Source organism: Pagrus pagrus (assembly GCF_965226575.1).
Source record: "Pagrus pagrus genome assembly, chromosome: 5".
In the NCBI taxonomy this organism is placed as follows: domain Eukaryota; kingdom Metazoa; phylum Chordata; class Actinopteri; order Spariformes; family Sparidae; genus Pagrus; species Pagrus pagrus.
Window position 1 is genome coordinate 21,303,271 of NC_140189.1, and position 17,404 is coordinate 21,320,674.

The 17,404-nt window shown below is 44.0% G+C and overlaps 1 protein-coding gene across 1 annotated transcript; it reads right to left on the reverse strand.

The window, feature by feature from the left end:
- Nucleotides 1-3,747: 3,747 nt before the first annotated feature.
- On the reverse strand, nucleotides 3,748-16,397 carry kctd16a (potassium channel tetramerization domain containing 16a). The gene is made up of 2 exons (XM_084352974.1): nucleotides 14,155-16,397; nucleotides 3,748-5,004 (listed from the first exon to the last, which is right to left on the reverse strand). Exons 1-2 carry the CDS (start codon nucleotides 14,975-14,977, stop codon nucleotides 4,553-4,555), a joined length of 1,275 nt encoding a protein of 424 aa, XP_084209100.1. The 5' UTR covers nucleotides 14,978-16,397; the 3' UTR covers nucleotides 3,748-4,552.
- Nucleotides 16,398-17,404: the final 1,007 nt, after the last annotated feature.

Below are 17,404 nucleotides of genomic sequence, written 5' to 3' on the forward strand. Positions count from 1 at the left end.
TCTCCTTTTCGAACATATAAGTTATCTTATCACTTCATTATCTACGTTTTTTTCGTGGAAAACCCGTAGCAAAGTCCAGGGGAAACCTTTTCTTTTGCTGTCTCGATGAACACGTTTGCAAATCACAAAGACGTGAACCTGAGGAGAAAGATCTTAAGTCCCCCAGTTAGTCAGCCACATCTCCACTCACATCCCCAGTGTTAATAAAACCCTGAGATGTCAGTCATCTGAAATTAAATGAGCGAGCAAAAAAAAACACGTTGGTCTTGGATATTCATGGTGACGTGCTCTCTCCCTGTTAGAGTTTGGGTAAGAGACGTATTTCATCTTTACATTTCAGATGTCAGGCTCAGCAGAAATTATCCTGCGCCTAAACCCAGACATCTTCCACGTTACAACAGCACCAGTTATCACCTCGGATTTATAATGAGAGGAGAAAATGAATTACAGTCTCTTCCATACCTCGCATAAAACAGAGTCTAATCCTTAAATTCATTGTATGAAAGAATTAAATCCTGTTTGCCTGGTTTTACATCATGCCTCTATTATTCCATGTGTGAATAACAGTCTTTTCTGGTCGCCTAATATCTGATAAGCAGGGGTAATTCTCCCACTCTGGAATCCACAGGCTTTGCAGCAATTTTCTAATACAAGGGCTGTAATTATGCTGTCAGACCTGTCTCATCCGAAGAAAGCTGTTGTGGGAAATGCAAGGCCTGCAGGCAACCCTGCCGGGTAATTGAGGGCGGCTAGCGGTGGCAGTGATGTTTTTTTTTGATTGAAGATTTAAGGTTACTTTGCATCCAAGAGGAGGATGTTGGTTATCGACCGTCTATAAAGGGCCAGGATCTGAGGCTATCGATCTGTGAGGAAAGCAGAGTGGCAACGTTCAGGTGGTTCTGTGGGATAGGTCGGCAAGGTCGCCTAGGCCAGGCCAGGCCAGGCTCGCGCTGTGACGTCGTGTATATTTGATATGCAAAAACAGATTCATTGATTTTTCATCGGGGTATTAGGATTCAGATCGTGGTGAGCGCGAGGCGAAATGCCTTCCGAAGCGGATCTGGTTTTCAAAGACGGGGAAAGGGGCATTGGATTTCAAACTGAGAGATTTCATGCTGTTTTCCTGTTGAATGGAGGCTGAGAGGAAGAGATATGCGGAGTGCAGGAAGAGCGGCCACTATATCCCTGACAAATTCATTATGTTACAGTCCCCTTCAAGGTTTTTGCTATTTTATTCTCTGCTGGCGTATTAAGAGTCTAGTGCCCTTTTATGTATGACTCTAAAAGTCAATTCACATCTAAACCTGAGACTCCTTTTTAGTTAAACAGCAGCTAAAAAGGGACTTTAAAGAGCCCGCAGACTGTTTTATAACTTTCTTTTTTGTAACATATGATCTTTGTAGGTTTCAGTTTGGATTTATGCCTTAGCTGACAGACATGGAGGGGCGACAGAGATAAATCTGTCATAGTCTGGTTATTGTCATATGCATCCCTTCATATAGACCAAAATGTATCACCAAGCTCTAACAAAGTTTTTTTTTTCCTTTCAATTTGTGTTGGAGGACACTCACTGTCCCATGAGAGGAGCTTCTTCATCTATCATCACACGGGCTGTTTTTCGGGGGTTGCAGCGTTACAGTCCCCAAGCCTCACTCCATGCGGATACAATGTGGCGACACTGCAGAAATCTGTTCGCTAAAAATAGGGCTCTCTATAAATGGTACTTGTGGTGCACAGCTATGGGTCTCTTACCGCTTCCTGAAGATCCTTTCAAGAGGATGAGGAACACATTAACATGTCAACATGGAGGGATCTATTTCACGTCTAACATGAGGCCAGTTTGTGTGGCGGTGGCTACTTGGGTGGTGATGGTGGGGGTGATGTTTTTGTCTTAAAGGGGCTCTACGTAACAGTTTGTAGCAATTAACTTGTATTAATCACGGATTTGTAACGTGATGTGAAAAATGACACCATCCCTGCTTCTCTCAGGTGCCGCTAAAAATCTGTGGACGACTTGTTTAAGCTGTTAAATGCTGCTGGATTGTGAATTTCCCTGGGAAGGGGACAGGTCGTATTTTCTGCGACAGTCCAAAGGATGTGACTTTATGCACGTTCTCGAGCGCCTCTCTCTGCTCCGCTAACAGAGCATCAGTAGCTAACGTTAGTTTAGAAATAGACTTAACAATTAACCTAAATCAAGTCAAGCAAGTTTCCTAAAGTTTTTCAAACCAGCTTAACATAAAAAACTACATTTTTCAATACTTTATCTCCACTGATCTCATGCTTGGCATTACTTTACTTTCAGCAGAAGCAAACTGATATTGCAGAAACATAGTGTCCAGCATGGCATTGCTTACAAAGCCACAAATACAGGTTAATGTGCATACAGGCACACTGTCTCCTTCTGGTAAAAAAAAAAAAGAAAAGTGAAGCACGCTTAAAGAAGAACATTTCCTCTAGAGAGGCAACAAAGTTAAAAATGTGAGGATGGCTCCCAGCCAAAGGTCACACTGGGGGAGAAAGTGTGCGTGCCTGATGGAAAGAAAATATGCTGACAATACATTAACATTACCTTAAGCCTGAGTATGTCATGTCGTCGACATGGAAAAGCACTTTGATAAGGAGAATGATGAGCTAAAAGTCAAGATAGCCAGGGCACAAAAGCTAATGTTAGCGCTGACAAGTGACTGCTGGACACCTGTATCTTTATCAGTGCTGAGTGGGAGATGCAGTCCGGCAGGTCAGACAGTCTCACTTGGGGCTAACAAGGTGCACTGGAGCACTTTGAATCAATTAGATGCCTGATCTAGACAAAACAACTGACCGTCACCTAAACTGTAACTTGCTACTGTTAGCTTCTTATGCTCATCAAATGCTGTTTAAAGTGATGACAATGGCAGATTTGCCTCTTGAAATTCTGTCATTTTGAAACAATGGCTCCTTAATTATGTCAGCACTAGCTAGGTAGCTTATTAAGCTAACATTAGCTGGTTGAAAATGCTCCCTTTTTTTGTTTTTCAGCTGACTTTATTAATGTAACCTGAAACCACAGAAATTCTTATGTTAAAGGGGCAATTTGTAAGATGTGGCCAGAATTTTGGCTTAAAACATTCAAGGAAATGAACTGATCTAAACAACAGTGTGTGAAGAAACAACAGTAGTGACATAACGTCAGAGATGTCCAGGCCCACTTAAGTTAGCATGCTAACCAGCTAGCCCATTCCTGTCCTGATAGGACTGGATAACTCGGCTCTTGGTCTAATAGGTAAGCAAAATAACAAAAAAGTCAAGAAAGGAGATGTTTTTTACACCTATTTTTCACACCGTCTGAATCCAAGAATAATCTTTTTAACATAAAACACACTTCACACCAACTCAACGTAGACAAAATTAAACTCACCAAAACCGTCTTTGTTTGACTTTACACAGTCACCTCTGGTTTGTTAGAAATAAATCCTCAATCCACCGTGTCTACACTTTTCTCTCACTGCTGATGCCCAACTCTCTCTCTCGTATCTTCCCCTTCATGTCTCTCCTATCCTTGTTGGCCGTGTCTTCTCGTATTATTTATTATATTATTATTATACCTATTATTTATAGATCTTTTGTTTTTGGCTTTGGTAAACAGGCCGCCACCCTCTAAATCTCCCTCACAGCCACTTTAACAAATCTTAAGCTTGACAGGTGTTTCCATGTGCGGTTGTAAATGAAGGGATTTCCATGTAAATCAAACCCACTATGAATAAATACAATTCTAACCCATTTATTAGCTTTTTTGCACACTTACAATCAAGGATTAGTCAAATATCCATTGGCATTATATACTCTACATACACAACATCATCTATCCAACACATAATGACAACATTGGACGAAAAGTTTTACAATGGCAAACAGATCTATAGGCAGTGCTTTCCTCTTTTAACTTAGTCTCAGTCGTAACGCACCATTTTTACCCATCACACAAGATAGTGAATTGAAAGTTTTGTTTGATATTGCATAATTATGCTAAGGGTGAAATGACATGCAGTGCCGTTATCCAAGCCTACTATAAGTATATGTGTTATCAGTGGAGTTTAGTGATAATCCATTGCTAACTCGCAGCACCATCTTAGTACATCCATTAAAAAGAAAAAAAAAACAGCTATTGTGGGCAATTGCACATACAGTATGTGATAGTTTGATGGACACGATGTTGCCCCTGAGGTTGCTTTGTTGCTTCAACTAGTGAGTTAGTAGCGTTAGTACGACTGGTTCCCGGCTCTCGGATGCGAGAACAGGGTTGGTAGTCTAAGCCCCAACAGGAGTAACCTGATTTACACATGTGCATATCACACACAACACTGTGCATACTTTACAAATCAAGGACTCACACTGCCTTGTACTTTGTGTGCTCAGCTAGTCATGCTGGCGGGAAAGTGGCCATAGTTTTTGTTTTCTAATACAGTATGTGTCTTAGAGGGTGCAGTCTATTGCCTATGCAGTTAATACTCTTTGTTGATGTTGACATGATACCACCAGCTCTCCTCTCTCTTCTTCTTCACGCTCGTATTTAGAGACGGTACTTTCTCAGGAGCTCTGATTGCCACATGTACTTCCTCTCCGGAAAGTGATCGGGAATCCTAATGCGACGGAAGTCCTGGATGCATTTCTCCAGCTCCTGCTCCGGAGTCATCTTCTCCTTGTTCGCTTTCCTCTTTGCGGCCTCTCGCTCACGGACGCCGAAGGTTCTCACGCGGAGCATTTCAGTCTTGCGGCGCATCTCTGCCTGCTGCAGCATGTGAATGGGTCCTTTGGGCATGGGACGGTCCAGCGTCTGGACGTTGGAGCGCCTGCTCACAGGGCCACAGATCACGGTTCCTTGAGGGGAACTGGCCTCCGACTGGGTCTCAGAACACGAAGTGGAGAGCTCATTGAAGGAAGTGCCACTCTCTCCCTCGCGCTCGCTTTTGTGGCTCTTGCAGCAGCAGTCACAGTGAGAGGACATCCACCTCGAGGGCCCACCTAGAAAACACACACACAGACACATTTTTGTCAGCTGTTCTGACCACATGCAGCAAATGTTCCTTCTTCATGCAGAGACGCACTGTAAATTAATGTCCCCGCTGTCTGTGTGGTGACAGATTCAAGCTGTAATCAAAAGAAACAGTTTGCACTGATCAAGCAAATGCTGACAAATGCCCACACAGCAGTTTCAATGTCATACAAATATCTTTAAACGAATATCAGATGAGCGTGTGGGGGTATTGAGGGGGGGTACAGATGTAAGAACATGCAAGTTATTGGCTTTGACATTTAATTGCTGAATTTTCAAAGAGCTGTTGGGCTGTGCATATTGCTTCCTCTGATAAGGAGGACCCCAGAGCTCAGTGCGCTTCAGTACGGCTCCCTTAAAGACCTTTCCCATTTTACAAGGCAAAGCTTGTCTCGGAGCCAAAGCAATCTGCTTTGCCGTCGCAGTATCTTATTAGAACTGTAACCTGACTGCCAGGTATTAAGACGGTAGTGTATTATTTTTGTTGCGTTGTTGTGTTTTCAGAACGCTCAGTCAGATAAGTCGACACGGCGTTTCTACCTTCAGGGAGGCAACGTGGTAGAAGAAGCAGGCAAAACACAAAGTATCATTTATCTTGGGTGCTAACAGAACCGGGTCAGCGAATAGCAGAGTGAATACACCTGCAGGCCCTGTCAGGGAGTTTGGTGCAGGTAGTACGAGGAGAGATTTGTAGTCTTCGTTCTTCTTCTTGCACCTTCTCACATCCTCCTACACTGCTAATTATGAAGCAGAAATGCCGTACTGTACTGCCCGCTGGCTTGTGAAGTGTTCAAATAAAGACAGTAAACACTGTAGCTGTCTGCTATTTCCAAAAATATCCTTGAACTATGGTCTTATTTAGACGTACTAACAGGTAGAAATGTGCTAAAAACTGCTGTGCTCGCTGTAATATAGACAACAGTGTATGAGCAACTAATGTACACAGACTCTAAAAACCACTTAATGGCTTTTTCCAGTGTGATGATACAGACTCAATAGCAATGATATCTCAGAGGGAGCAATAATTTGTCCATTACCTCCTTCCAGTGCATGCACCAATTTATACTGAACAGAGTTCAAGGGGGATTTTAACCTCTCTGCGCACACTGTAATAATGACCTTATCTCTGGTGCGATGATTGCATTGAGCTGATAGTGAGAGAGTCACTAACAGCTTTTTAATGGCTAATCCATGAGCAAAGAGGCCAATCAGCGCACCAATTTCCCCCCACAGAAAATGAATCAAGCTGAATCCAGCAGACGAGCAGCACCAGGCAAATGGATGCGGGCGCTTTAGCGAGGAGGATAAAGAGGAGGGAGGCTGAGCATTGTTTCTAAATGGATGGATGCTGTAGTCCAGAGGGGCAACCCGTTTAGGAAAGTAGCCAACACCCAATAATAGCGTCATAAAATTTTCAGGCTGCGCAGGAGGATGAATTGTATCAAAGCTGCTGACGGGCTGAGAAGCACCTGGGCTTGCATCATGAACGCCTTTAAAGCAAATACAAACCACAAACTGCGTGTTTTGGATGGAGTGGTGTGGTGTTAAACTCTGATGTCCCCTTCAGGGCCAAGACAGGAAACGACTAAGAGCCCTGTCAGGAAACACAGTCATTCTCGGGTACATTTAAACAAGTGGGTGTGTGTAATAACCTTTGGTATCTTTTCAGGGAAGCCATTGATTGCAATGTGTTTTCCTCAGATCCATACAGCCCATCTAAGAGATCATATTCCAACCACATTAAAAGACTGGGGCTGGTCCTCAGACCAGACTCGGGCTGTGCACTTCTCATAAATAACACAGAGAGAGAGGGAGTCGAGTTCTGCACAGAGGCATGCAGGCGTGTCACAAGGGCTATCCTCAAACTCCTCTCCATCTCTAATGAAAGCTGGGATGTTTGTCCTCATGCCTGAGAGAGGTCGGAGCTTTATAGGAATCCAACTGCCTGGATATTAGATCAAAATGACATGTTTTTTCCCCTATTATGAGGTTTTAAATGGCAGAGAAGTAGGACATGGCGGGGACTGAAGGCAGCGAGGGCTCTGACGAGCTCAAATTCAAATGTCAGTGGGTTTCTTGCCAGACATTAGTGTTCGTTTTTTATCTGTGCCTCTAAACTGACTCATCAAGGGTGTCTGATGATAGTTCCTTTAGCGGCAGGCAGAGCAGCCCGGTGCCACAGTCATATGATCTCTGCTGAAGTTGAAAGGCAAAAAATAAATAAAGAGGCACATGAAAGGCTCGTCACTCAGCAATATCGCGTTGTTATTGCACATAACCAGGAGGCCGCAATGCAATTCATTTCTTATTTTGACTGCAGTGACCCCAAAGCTGTCTGCTTTTTTGAATTTGAATCTGAGCAGCGATGTGAACTGCGCCCTCAGTCTAAATAAATGAAAATAAGTTTTGAACATAAAGCAGCATTTTACATCCAAGCTGTCAGAGCCAGATAAAAAGACGCTTAACTTTTGAATTTCTGAAATAAACATACTTGCTTTCTTCTGGCCAAACACAACAAAATCCTGCGGGGCTGAGAGTGTGAATCATCTTCAAATGCTTCAGTTGCTGCTTAGTTCTAGTACAATAACAAACTCTGGCCAAGACTTGTGAAACACACAAAGTAAGGAGGAGAATTGAGCATCGGCCCTGATTAGTTTGGTGAAAAAAGCCATATGTATTAGGGGTAATACGGTGTGACAGGTTAAATATGCATATTAATTCAGCCAGCCAGGGAGTTAAGCTCATGTGGGTGGAGACTCTTGCGTTCTCCAGCTCCTATATACAGTTACACAAATATTTTTTACCCTGCCACTGCCTCAGGAAGAGTGTAGTTTACATGCTTGTTAGCTCACAAATTAGGCCAGCGTGTCCTTGCAGCAGAAAAAAGGCTTGTCTTGCAAAGGCAGTGACCGTCCTTACAGGGTGAGGGAAATCCATTAAGATAGCCCTGTTTGCTGAAAAAGTATCACTTCAGCAGTTTGCGTGCAGCCTAACTGATGGCTTCAGACATATTCTTGTGTCTGTGATATCTGCATACAATTGAATTTGTCTGTATTAATTAGCTCGATCCAGCCAGACTCCTTTCATCAGCAGCAGTGATGAGAAAGAGCTGTAGTCAGGGGAGTAACCCATGGAGTCCCAACAAGCTTTACATTCAAGGACACTCTTCATCTCTTTCTGCCCCAGCCCAAATGATCTTCTTTCCATGAGGAGGGTGACAGCTTCACTGGCTGATTGTTAATGACAAGTCGCCGCTGTCCCCTCCCAGAGTCAGAGGGTGGCTGCCCGCTGAGTATCTCCCTGACAGCCACGCAGACAGATTGAAACGTCTATATCAGCATCTCCCTGTAGGCCTGTCCCCTGACCGAGAGCCGCTGCACAAGCACTGATGAAGCAGGAAAGCGAGAAGGTGTCCTGAGTATTCACCGAGCTCCTGTCATCACCTAAATGATGCCTCGAGAGAGCTTGAGGAAAGATGTGGGGCAGCCCCGGCCCCTCGCCGTGTCAAGGAGGTGATAGCCGAAGAGTGACATCTCTCAGGGAAGCTCTCAGGCATCAGATCCCCTTTTAATTAAGCCATCACTAACACAAAATGCAATCAAACGCTACAGTATATTGACCCTCAAACATGCTCCCGTTTGCTCTTCATGCCAGAACAATCACTACCATACAAAGCTGACCTCCTGCACATGAACTCACGGGATTCCCTGTCTTCAGAAACCCCTCACAAAGTGAGCTCCACCACCCAGGTAGCCATTAAGCGTCTCCAGAGGGCTCATTAAGGTGTTAAATGTCAGACGGTAAGAGCAGCTATACCTGCTCTCCAAAAGCTACAGCGCAGAAACACAAGGAAAAAATGACAGTATTCACATTGTGTCTGAATAAAGCAACTGCTCTAATCTCATCGTCTCTTTTAAAGTAACATATTGGAGGATCAGGTGGCTGATCCATCAAAGTCTATATTTAGTCTTTTCATTTGTCAAAATTGCATTATCATTCACCTTGGTAATGAAGTTACAAGCAGGGACTATTTTGAAAAGTCTCCTTGTCGGCGTGTTGAAGGGCACTCCCAACATCTGTGATTTCTGAGTCAGCAGCCATACAATACGTTGTTGGAAACCCAGAAGACAATCAATAAGCAAGAACAAACAGTGTGAGAGGGTTAGTATGAATTTGATGCATTAAAGTGTTGTTATTTAGCACCCTGACTCTCAATTAGGGAACGTTGCAATCTTACCAAGTTTTTGAGCAACAAAAAGGCACAAAAAAAGACAAATCCTGCTCAATTTCAGGTTCATAATTTTAATGTGGGTTACTACGAGAATATGTTTACATGCTTTAGTGCTGATCAGTTTTAGCTCCTGTGTCTTTAAGGCCCTGCTCACAAATACCCAGTCTGCTCTGATTGGTCAGCTCACACACGCCTGAGCCAGCACCACTAACAACAACAGAGCAGCCGTGCTAAATCAATTCTTACGTGCCAAACTAGCCACTAGGCATGAATTATGCAAGACACGCTGACATAGTGTGATGTCATAAAGTCACAGAATTAAAGGCGGGACTACTGATGAGGCGTTCAGGTGTGGTGTTTTCTGTGGGAGAGTGGAGCTTCGGTTGGTGCCGACTAACCTTTTTGACTTTCAAGATTTTTACATGCACAAGAACAAATATAAAAGACTGAAGGAATTTTTTTTTTTTTTAAAAAGCGTAATGGGTCTGCTTTAAATATTGATAATGACAGATTACCTATTTCATGCATGTTCTATGTCCCTGCAAGCTCATTTTAATAAAGTAATGAGATGAAACTGCTGCATAGAATTAATATTAAAGCTTGTAGTCAGATTTAGAAAGATGCTATTCGTAGTCAATGACCTGAAATATGAAAAAGCACCAGCACGGGCCTGCAAATACCAGTGCGTACAGCTACAAAGAATGATGGATTTCAAACATATATTTTTCTTTTTCATCTGCAGCTTTTCAATAAACTCAGATTTGCTCCCAAGGTGAGCCAGATTGTCTACTCGAACTGATGTAGTGCACACTCCCGTGCCTGACTTCTGACCATCTTTCTGCTCAGCCGCTCCTTAAGACGTGTATGAGTTGTTCAAGGGAGCACCATCCATCTCATGCAGGTATTGCCAATCCATCCAGAGTCCAAGCAGGCTCTCTGGGAGCTCGGGGGACGGCCCATTCTCTGCCTCCATTACACCCCAAGCAATTGATTACTTTCCCCCGTCTCTCCCTGCCGCCTTGTGGCCTTTGTTCAGGAGCCATTATGGCCACACATCATCACATTCACAGCCCAAATGAAGACTGCGCAGTTATATTAACAGAGCCCACCTGGCAAGTATAATCATTCTCCATCTTTACTGTATGTGTGTCCCATTTTGACAAGCCACTTCTGCACAGCCCTTTCAGATGGAAAAAGATGAAACTGTCTCTGATGCTACCAGCACTACTGTTCAATGACAATTTGCTCTGCCACTGGAAGCGGTAATGTCAAAGCAAGTTATGATGTTTGATATTTTGTGCATGACGACGGCCGATTTTCATCTATGAATTGAAAGAACATTTTCCCATTTTAGACTATGACATATTTAACATTGCCTTTAAAATAGGTTAGCGTTCATCTCTCTAAATTGCAGCTCCATCCTGGATGACTGGAGACGAGGAAATATTTTGGGATCACAGATTGCTTTTTAATTAGCCAACACTCTCCTCTTTCCCCAGAGATAATTAGCAATAAGGAGGCCGGTCCCAAACGCAAGGCGGGAGGTTAGAGTTGTTAATCACTACAGCAATAATGTTGTCACTGCCAATCGAAAAAACTAAGTGTCCCTATCACGCTAAGCGACCTACATTTCTGCTTGACAAATTAGCTGACAGGGTCGACTACGTCGGGAAGCTTATTTCTGTCATCAAAAGAGCAAGAAAATGTATCAAAACTTCCATGAAAAAGCTCAAGATTCTTTATTTTCATCTCAAAATTTCATGAAATTTCATTTCTCATGATTTAATTATGGACTTTTTATCTCATTATTTGGATTCGTATCTCAAAATTTAGGGGTTTTTCTCATGATTTCTATCTCATGTCATTTTGACTTTATATCTCAGAATTTTTTATCTCGTTAGTTCGTTCTCGTTAGTTTTTTACCTTTTGATTTTAACCTTTTATCTTAGAGTTGTTACCTTTTCTCTAATAAATGACTATTTATGTTCTAATTTTGACCTTTTTCTCATAATTTTGACCGTCCATCTAGTGCTTTTGACATTTTTTATCTTATAATTGTGATGCTTTCTCTTATAATCTTGACTTTTATCTAGTCATTTTGACTTAAACTGGCAATAGACAAGTTTTCTGTTCAGCGTATCATTATGAAGTAAAAGTTGATTGCACAATGTAATGGATATAGAATAATGATACCGTTTGCATTTACATTTGTTCCTTATAAACCTCACTATCACTACACAATTTTGTCTGCCACCGGGCACACAGTCACCGGGAAAAGGAAGATGTATGGTGATCAATATCTTTTAAAGAGTAAATGATTGAATAAACTCAGGTTTTGTCCTGTATTGTTATGCAACTTTGAGGAAAATGAAAATGACCCAGTTGTCTTTGCAACAGCGGCTCCAACAATGATAACAAGTGGTTTCCAAGTTGCCTTTAATAATTCAAACTTTTGACCTACCTTGAGCACTGACTAACTTTTTATGTATTTTTTGGCTTCCATAGCCGACCCCATCTGCCAGTGAGTGCAGTACTGTGCAAAACGCTACAACGAACTTCTGTTGTCGGTGCTGTTCACACTAATGTACGCTGGTCATCAGCTTTGATATATTTCTGTCTGGCTCAGTTGTTTATTTAAAGGGTGAACAAGTCATACCCGGTCAAATGCGAATTAGCCTATTCATCATGGCCATCAGGTGCAAAGACTCTTGTTAATGATGAATGCTCAGACGCTGCAGCCTCCTGGTGAGAGTGCCCTTTTCCTGAAAGAATCATTTATTTCAGCCCGTGGATAAACCAACAGGGTATTTATCCTACTGGACCGGAGTGGATGACAATAATTGAGAGTGTCTTAACGTTATGAGGGAACAAGTCCCCTGACTGTTAATACAGATGATACCAGGCAGTAAAATGATGAATGTCTACTGTGGGCATTTTGGAAATTTGGACTCTAATACTGAGAGTCAGTGAAGCCTTAAACCTTAAAAACAACTGATGCATTTAACAAGAAGAGCAGCATGGATGATGTTAAGGAACCGACAGGCTGGAAGACAGTCCCTCAATTTGTTTACTGTGCTGGATTGCTCTTTTTACACTCTGAACAAACCCGCAGCCTCTCTCCGTTTCCCTCCATATGAGCCAGTGATTGGATGGGATGGGGGCTACAAGGAGAGCAGTGAAATCTTCTGCTGAAAACTGCAAACAACAATAAAGCACATCTGTTTCTTGCCCACCCCAAAGGTGCACTTGTCTACATGCAATCTTGGTTTAGGACTACCTGCCCCAGGCCAGCCAGTGTCCCACATACAGAATCAGGTTACAGTATTAGTTTTGAAAGTGGATGCGGGATGCTGTGCTGCTGTGAAACAAGGGCTCTCACGCCTGTCTGCCTTTGATGTGTCTATCCATCATCCTGACTAGGCCCCTGTCTCCTAGCGCTCGTTATATGTATGTGTATGTGCGTGTGTGTTTGTGTGTGTGTGTGTTTCATCTTCACCTTGTCATCTCTCTTTTAATAAAAAAAAGAAAAGAAAACCCAGCCTCTCCCTCTTCTCCCTTGCCTTGCCACCAAATAATGTTTTTCTTCTCAGCTCCCTCGGACCCAGTGAACTTTCCTGTCTGATACTTACTTTACTTTAATCTATTTTTGCTCCTCGCTCCCTCCCTCGTCTTTCTGCCTCACTTCTTTCTCCCCATGGCCAGGTCTCATGCAACTTTTACTCCCTCGTCCCTCCTGCTCAGCCGCTCTCTCCTCCATCTGCTCGCCTCCCTCTTTTTCACTTCCTTTCAGCTTGTTTTCTTAAATCCCCTCTCTCTGTTCCTTTTCCTCTCCGTGCTCTCAATCTTCTCTGCTTTCCATGCAGCTTCTCCCCTTCTCATCCTCCCACTGTCCCATGTCTTTGTCCTGGGGCGGTGTCTGCTAATGGAGAAGGGGGTGAACACCTACACCATATGTTGTGCTCCAGAAACTTGGATGACTCAGGAAAATCCTTCCAGGCTGGATGTTCGTGCGGCTCATGGCAGACCCCTCTGTTATAATTACCCTCTATTAACAACGCCATTGGTAAATCATTAGCAAACCATATGTCATGTCATCCTCAGCCCACTCCTCTGCACCTCCAACCTTGACCCACCAACTGGGTTTTCTTCTTGTCTTCCAAAGGGAGCCATTCACAATAATGAACAAAGTGCTTTTTAATCGGCCATATGGTCCAACTCCTCCATCTGCAGAGAGTGGAGTGAACCATACTTGCAGCTAATTAAGGCATGTGCTGATGAACAAACTTTGTCTTCAAGTATAAAAGAAAGCAAAGCTGAGTCCAGTCAATGCAGCTGCCTTCATGTGAAACTCTGCTGCCAACGGGTGCTACATTATTCATAACCCAACAGAGTCTCCAACCCGTGCTTACGCATGACGCATGTGTGCTTGAAGTGTAGGAGCACTGTGACTCAACTCCCCTGAGGACCTGTGGTCAAGTTTGTGTCTCATCTCAGACCCAAAACAGAAGTTTAAAAGGCAAGCCCGTGTCTCCAGGAGGATGTGCTGTAACCATGCCTCCTGGTGGTGTGAGCTGACACACATGCGCTCCTGCAGATCACCTCATGATCTGGATCATTAGAGACAAATTAGATGTGTACTTTTGACTATGCAAGAAATGTGGATGAACTTTTTACACCATTTAATGACATCGTGCAAAACGATTTTGAAGTGTGTGTATAGTCTGGGATGTTACACGGGGGGAAGGGAGGGGCACCTGCCTTATTTATAGTTCACATTGGGTGTTGTTAGTGTTTCACTTGGCTGTTGTTTGCCTTTAATTACATCTGGAGGTCAGAGCCACCAGTTTTTATCTCTGAAAGTGTAGAGGAGGAATAAATCTTCACTCACGGTAGAAGATGTACTGCGCGTAATTGGACCAGACCCTGTCGTCCGCGTAATGACCGATGGAGGACGCGGTCAGGGACGAGTTGCAGGCCACAATGTGAAAGCCGCTCTCTGACAGCATGTCAAAAGCTCTCTCCAGGTGCCTGAACTTGAGGTAAAACCTGCAGGTGTAACGGTCCGGCGGTCTGTCAAAGTCCCTGTTCTCATTCAGGGCGTCTCCAAACACCTCTTTGGCCAAGCCGATCCGACTGCTGATGAAGATCCTCGGCAACTTTTTGGCTTTGGCATCAGTTTGACTTTCTCTGCCTCCCCCGGCGCAAGCGCCTTTGAAAGCGACCGTGATGTAGCCGTACCTCCTGTCCAGGGAGTAAGAGGGGTAAAACCTCTGGTCGCTGCCCAGCGACGCATCATCGAAATCGCTGTAGTTCAAGTCGTCTTGGAACAGTTTTGAATCATCGGACGATAAAAGTTTGGTCAGTTCTGGTAGCTGGAAGTATTCCGCCTCTCTTTTCAACCTTCCTCGCTCGGGGAAGTGGTCAGGGAGGACAACTTGCTTGTCTCTAAGATAATCCAGGACATACCGAAACAGAAAGCCATCTCTGTCGATGAAATAACGTCCTCTCAGGTCCCGGGACAAGTCATTTGAAGACCCCTTCTTGGTAGAGAAAAGCTTCCCAAGTAGGGAATTTGGAAAGCTTGTCAAGGTGGCATACCGAGTGTAATACACCTGTCCACCCACGTTGAGCTCAATAACATCCGATGGAGGGTTTTGCACAGAGCCTTGCTCTTTTGCAGGTTGCGTTTTGCAGTTTTCACTCAGTGCCATTTTCTAAAAAAAAAAAAAAAAAAAAAATCAAATCAAATCGTGCACGAAATCTGAGTCTCGTCTCGGAGCGCAAACGTCCCAGAAGTTCAGGGTGTGGGGTGTAGCTGCATGGTGCCGATGCACTCAGACTCAGAGCGCAGTCTTGACTCAAGCTGCAGTCCTCGCATCCAGTGTCTCATGACAAAACAATGCCAAGGTGTGCCTACAGTAGATCCTCGAACCCCGTGCGTAATTGTGCCTGCCCACGGTGCATCCTTTTTTGAACGGAATCGATTGTCATAAGCAGTGAGCGCATCGCGTTACACACATCCTGCGATGGGTCATTACTGTGACTTCAACGAAACATAATCCTCACTTCACTCTGAAATTTCCCTCCGTCAAAAAAAAAGTACACCCCCCCGCAAAAAAAATAATTCTTCTTCTGTCGCTCAGGTTTTCTGCGGGAAAGATTCGCCGTCTTGCGCCTGACTTCAAGTTCAATCACATCAGTCCATGATCAGCTGAAGAGCGTGCGTGCACCCAATCATTCTGCTACTAAGCATCACTCCAGACAACTGGGATGCTGCTGAAACCCGCTCCGAGGTCGCTCGCAGAGAGGAGGATGGAGGGAAGCGGGACTCCTGTGCGCACTCATCTCTCCAAACTGCTGAGTGCGGAAACGCGTCCGGTCCGGCAGAAGGTTTAAGATAATGTTGCTCCAAGCTGTGCGAGAAGGAGAGAGAGAGAGAGAAGAAGAAGAAGAGGAAAAAAAGAAAACCCTGTCCCATGAAGTAATGTCTTACATCATCTTAAAGGAAAATGACATTTGCAGACGGTCGACGTAAAGCGGACTGATGTGGGTGCATCTGTGCAGTTTTTTCACGAAATTCTGATCTAGCCACGGGCGACGTGCAGCTGGCAGGAGGGGGATTCAGGTCTAATGCAGTTTTAACATCCAGCGTTGCGGATTTTAATCCCTTCTTCTGACTCTTCTCAGAGGCTTTCGCATTTCCATTTTACGCTTTTAGCTGACGCGCTTATCCCGGGAGACGGGTGAGGGGTTAGGTCCCATGCAGTGTCTTGCTCAGAGACTCATCGGCAGTGACAGCCACACGTGAACAGAGCTGGGGATCAAACATACTACCACTCTTTGACTCAGAACTGTGCACAATGCCTCAAATGAACTAAATGTCAGAGCGACAGCTGCACTTTTCTGCATCAGGCAACAGAACCGACATTGATCCATCCCTCATCGATTTGACCGAGTGGATTCTTAATTCAGCACCACGGACAGATCTCAGCTCGCTCCGTGCACAGCTGACGCGTAAAGCTCCGTCCTCCTGCAAAAAAAACTGAACAAAAACACAGATTAATACCTTTTACTTTTACATAACTGTGCGTCCTGATGCTGTGTGCGCATCACGCATGAATATGCTGTCCATTTTGGGAATAAATCCCCTGCAAAGTGCACGTCTCTTGTAGTTTTTGTTGCCAGCAATTCCCAATCAGGGAGCAGAAAAAGTCAGGGAGATGAACCCTCATTACTGAGTCATTTTATTCTGGATTATAGTAGCAGGGGGACAGGGGTTTTGGGACTTGTGTGTTATTGCTCAGGGCCCGCTCAGTGAATTTGTCATAGAGCCATCAGTATACTCCACAGTGAAGCCAAGTACTGTAGGGTGGAAAATCCAGTTTGGAGGAAGAGAGATGCCAGGCTGAAGTGAAGGCTTGACAATGCATGTCATCATCCATATATGCAGCTGGAACTAGGCCACAAACCAGTGTTGTATATAAAGGAGGAGGGTTGTATGTGGATGTTGACCTGAAATGTGCATTCAATCTGGGATGTAGAAGCCCAATCTTATACTCGTGGACATGTTTGTGTTATATATGAAGCATAAGGTCCCTCATCTCCACTGCCCACATCCCATCATCATCATGGAGCCACCAGCAGCACCAACACACACTTTTTTTGTATCTCTCTTGTTTGCTTTTGCAGCCTGTTTGTTTTTTGTGTGTGTGTTTTTTTTGAAGCAGCGTTGTAATAAATCAGAGGCTTTTTATTGCTGCAGTGCCGAGAGAAGGCGTTGATGATGGGAGAGCACCCTTGACTCGTGGTTTTGAGGAGGCAGCGGTCACGCTTTACCCTGTTAATTCAGAGTATATTGTGCTGAAGAGGGGTTGCTAAGCAGCCACAGGGGACTGAGTGGGATTCAAACAGTGGGGATTTAAAACTACAGTGAGCACGCCACTGATCTGTTTTTCTGTGATGTGAGCTTTCGCTGCTAAGATTATACATATTGTAATGTTTTCATGGGTTTTTAACAGCGGAGGAAACACCTCAGACAAATTGTGGTCATCTGGATTATTCTACGGTGGCTTGTTCGCTTTATTTGTTTAATAATTTTCACATTTAAAGAAGCGAGTTCATTTCTGGCGCTGGAGCAA